The 2619-nt window shown below is 66.6% G+C and overlaps 1 protein-coding gene across 1 annotated transcript; it reads right to left on the bottom strand.

The window, feature by feature from the left end:
- Positions 1-632: 632 nt before the first annotated feature.
- On the bottom strand, positions 633-1650 carry ASCL1 (achaete-scute family bHLH transcription factor 1). The gene is made up of 2 exons (XM_021536699.3): positions 915-1650; positions 633-697 (listed from the first exon to the last, which is right to left on the bottom strand). Exon 1 carries the CDS (start codon positions 1591-1593, stop codon positions 937-939), a length of 657 nt encoding a protein of 218 aa, XP_021392374.2. The 5' UTR covers positions 1594-1650; the 3' UTR covers positions 633-697; positions 915-936.
- Positions 1651-2619: the final 969 nt, after the last annotated feature.

The raw sequence follows: 2619 nt of genomic DNA, 5'->3' as shown, positions 1-2619 counted from the left end.
CCCAACGGGGTTAGGATAGATACAAATAGATTTTCTTATCATAAAAAAATTCACAAAAAAACCTCCAAAAAAACAACAAAAAAAAAGATTGGAAGCATTCTATGATGGAAACGAGAGGAAAAGCTTGGATCGAGGGGAGGGAGAGGCACGGGGAGATAGAAGGTAGACGGGGCTCCAGGGACTTCTTTGAGTACAGCATAGCTTAATTTCAGCATCTCCACAGACATCGGGAAACTAACTTTATCCACAGGTGATGAACGCCAGTCTCTGAAGGGCCGCGGCGGCAGCGAGGTGCGGAGATGGGCCGCCTTTCTCCTGAGGAGGAGGAAGAGGAAGAAGAGCTCCTCCGCCGGCCGAGGAGCGCAGCGCCCTTTCCCGGGCTCCCCCGCCGCCGGCCGCTCCGCCGGGGCGCAGTCCGTGGCAGTGCGACGGAGTGCAAAGGCCGGCCGGTCTCCGGGGCCGGGGGCGACCGCCCCGACCGCCCCCGCGGCGCGCAGCGCTGTGCCCGCCCGCCAAGCGACGTGCCCGCACCGCCCTCCGACGGCAGGGGAACTGGAAACGCAACAGGTTCTTTTTCCGCGTGGATTTTTGTCTCTCTGTGTGTGATCTGGTTTTGTGTCTTTTTTTTTTTTTTTTTTTTTTGGCTTTTGTTTGTTTTGTTTCTTTTTTTTTTTTTTCCTCCCCTTTTGCAACTGTCCTGTAACAATAAAAGAGAGAGTAGATCAGAGCCACGCCGCGAGCAGCACAGCGTCGGGCCGCAGAGCCTCTCGTAAGTACCGCGGGACACACGGCGCCCGACCGAGGGGCAGCCCCGGCTGCGCCCCCGTCCCACGGCGGCTGCGGCCCCGCCGCCCCGCGTCCGTCCCCCCGCTATCCCCCCGGCCTTCCCCGGCCCTCCGCGGGCGCCTACCCACCTGCCGGGAGGGCGGCCGGCGCTCAGAACCAGCTTGTGAAGTCGAGAAGCTCCTGCTCCTCGGGGCTGAGCGGGTCGTAGGAGCCCTCGTCGGAGGAGTAGGAGGAGACGGGGGAGCCCGCCATGGAGTTCATGTCGTGGGAGTAGCTGGGCGAGATTGTGGGCGAGAGGACGCCTGCTTGGAAGGCGGCGCTGACGGCGTCATGCTCGTCGAGCAGCTGCTGCAGGGCGCGGATGTACTCGACGGCGGAGCGGAGCGTCTCCACCTTGCTCATCTTCTTGTTGGCAGCGCCGTTGGGGACGTGCTCCCGCAGCGTGGCGAAGCCCAGGTTCACCAGCTTCACCCGGTTGCGCTCCCGCTCGTTGCGCCGCGCCACGGCCGCCGGCTGCTGCTGAGGCAGGCTGTACCCGAACCCGCTGAAGTTGAGCCTCCTCTTGCAGCGCATCAGCTCCGGCGAGGCCGAGCGCTGCCGCTTGGCCGCCCGCGGCGCCGAGAGCTTGCCGCCCGGGGAGGACTGCCCGCCCGCCGGGCTGAGCTGCGGCGGCGGCGCCCCCGGGGGCGGCCCCGGAGGGGCGGCGGCGGCGGCGGCGGCCACCGCCGCGGCGAAGAAGCACGCCGGCTGCAGGAAGGGAGGCTGCCCGGCGGCGCTGGACATCCTGGGGGGGCTGCCACTGGCCATGGGCGAGGAGGCGTCCTGAGAGGCGGGGGCGCCCGAGTGAAGGCTGGTCCCCGTCCTCCCAGCACCACCACAAAAAAAAAAAAAAAAGAAAAAAGAAAAAAAAAAAAAGAAAAAAATCAAAAAGAGAAAAAGGAAAAACTTGCGATGTTCAATGTAAAATTAAAGAAAAAAAAAAAAAAAAAAAAGAACTAGGCGACAGACGGCAGGGGAAAGGGACAGCGGCGACCGACGGGAGCGGACGGCGGAGCCGGGCGGGTGGCGGGGACGGCGGGCGGCTCTGCCCGCCCCCCTCCCTCTCGCCCTCCGTGCGGCGGCCGCGGGGAGGCTCGTGGCGCTCGCGTGTGCGCAGGCTGCTTTGCAAAGCCCCTTTTGCAAAAAAGTGGCTGAGGATTGTGTCTCTTATAAGGGGCGGACGGGGCTCGCCCCCCCCTCTTCTCGTACACACACACACACACACATACACACACACACACACAGAGACACACACAGAGAAACCTCCCCCCGCCACCCCCCGCGCTCACACACACGCACACCCTGCACCTTGCGCCTTCCACGCTCCCCGGCTTTGCCGGCCGCGATGCGCGGTGCGCTGTCGCCTTTTCAGCGCGGGACACGCACGCACACGCAGGCAGACGGACAGACAGACGCGCACACACAGACGGACAGGCAGACAGACACGCACCCCCCCGCGCCCCCGCGCCCCCCGCCGCACACGCGCTGGCGGCCGCGCGGCCCCGCCTCCCCCCGCCGCCGCTCCCCCGCCCCGCGCGCCGCCCCCGCCGCTCGCGGGTTTGTTGTCGCAAGTGCGTGCGCCCGGCGCGTGCCGCGCTCCCGGCCCTGAGCAAACACCCGCGCCGGGGCGCCGCGCGGGCCGGGGGCGGGGCGGGGGCGGCGCGCGTGGGCGCCGCGGGGGAGGGGGGCGGCGCGGGGGCGGGAAAGCGTGAGGGGGAAAGGGACGGGGACGGGGGGAGCCCCGCCGGCCCAGGGGGCTGCGGGACGGGGTGCGGGCTGAGGGAGAGGCAGCGG

The sequence above is a fragment of the Lonchura striata genome, chromosome 5, assembly GCF_046129695.1.
Source record: "Lonchura striata isolate bLonStr1 chromosome 5, bLonStr1.mat, whole genome shotgun sequence".
Taxonomy (NCBI): domain Eukaryota; kingdom Metazoa; phylum Chordata; class Aves; order Passeriformes; family Estrildidae; genus Lonchura; species Lonchura striata.
The sequence above is the reverse complement of the archived record's forward strand: the minus strand, read 5'-3'. Positions and strand labels throughout refer to the sequence as shown.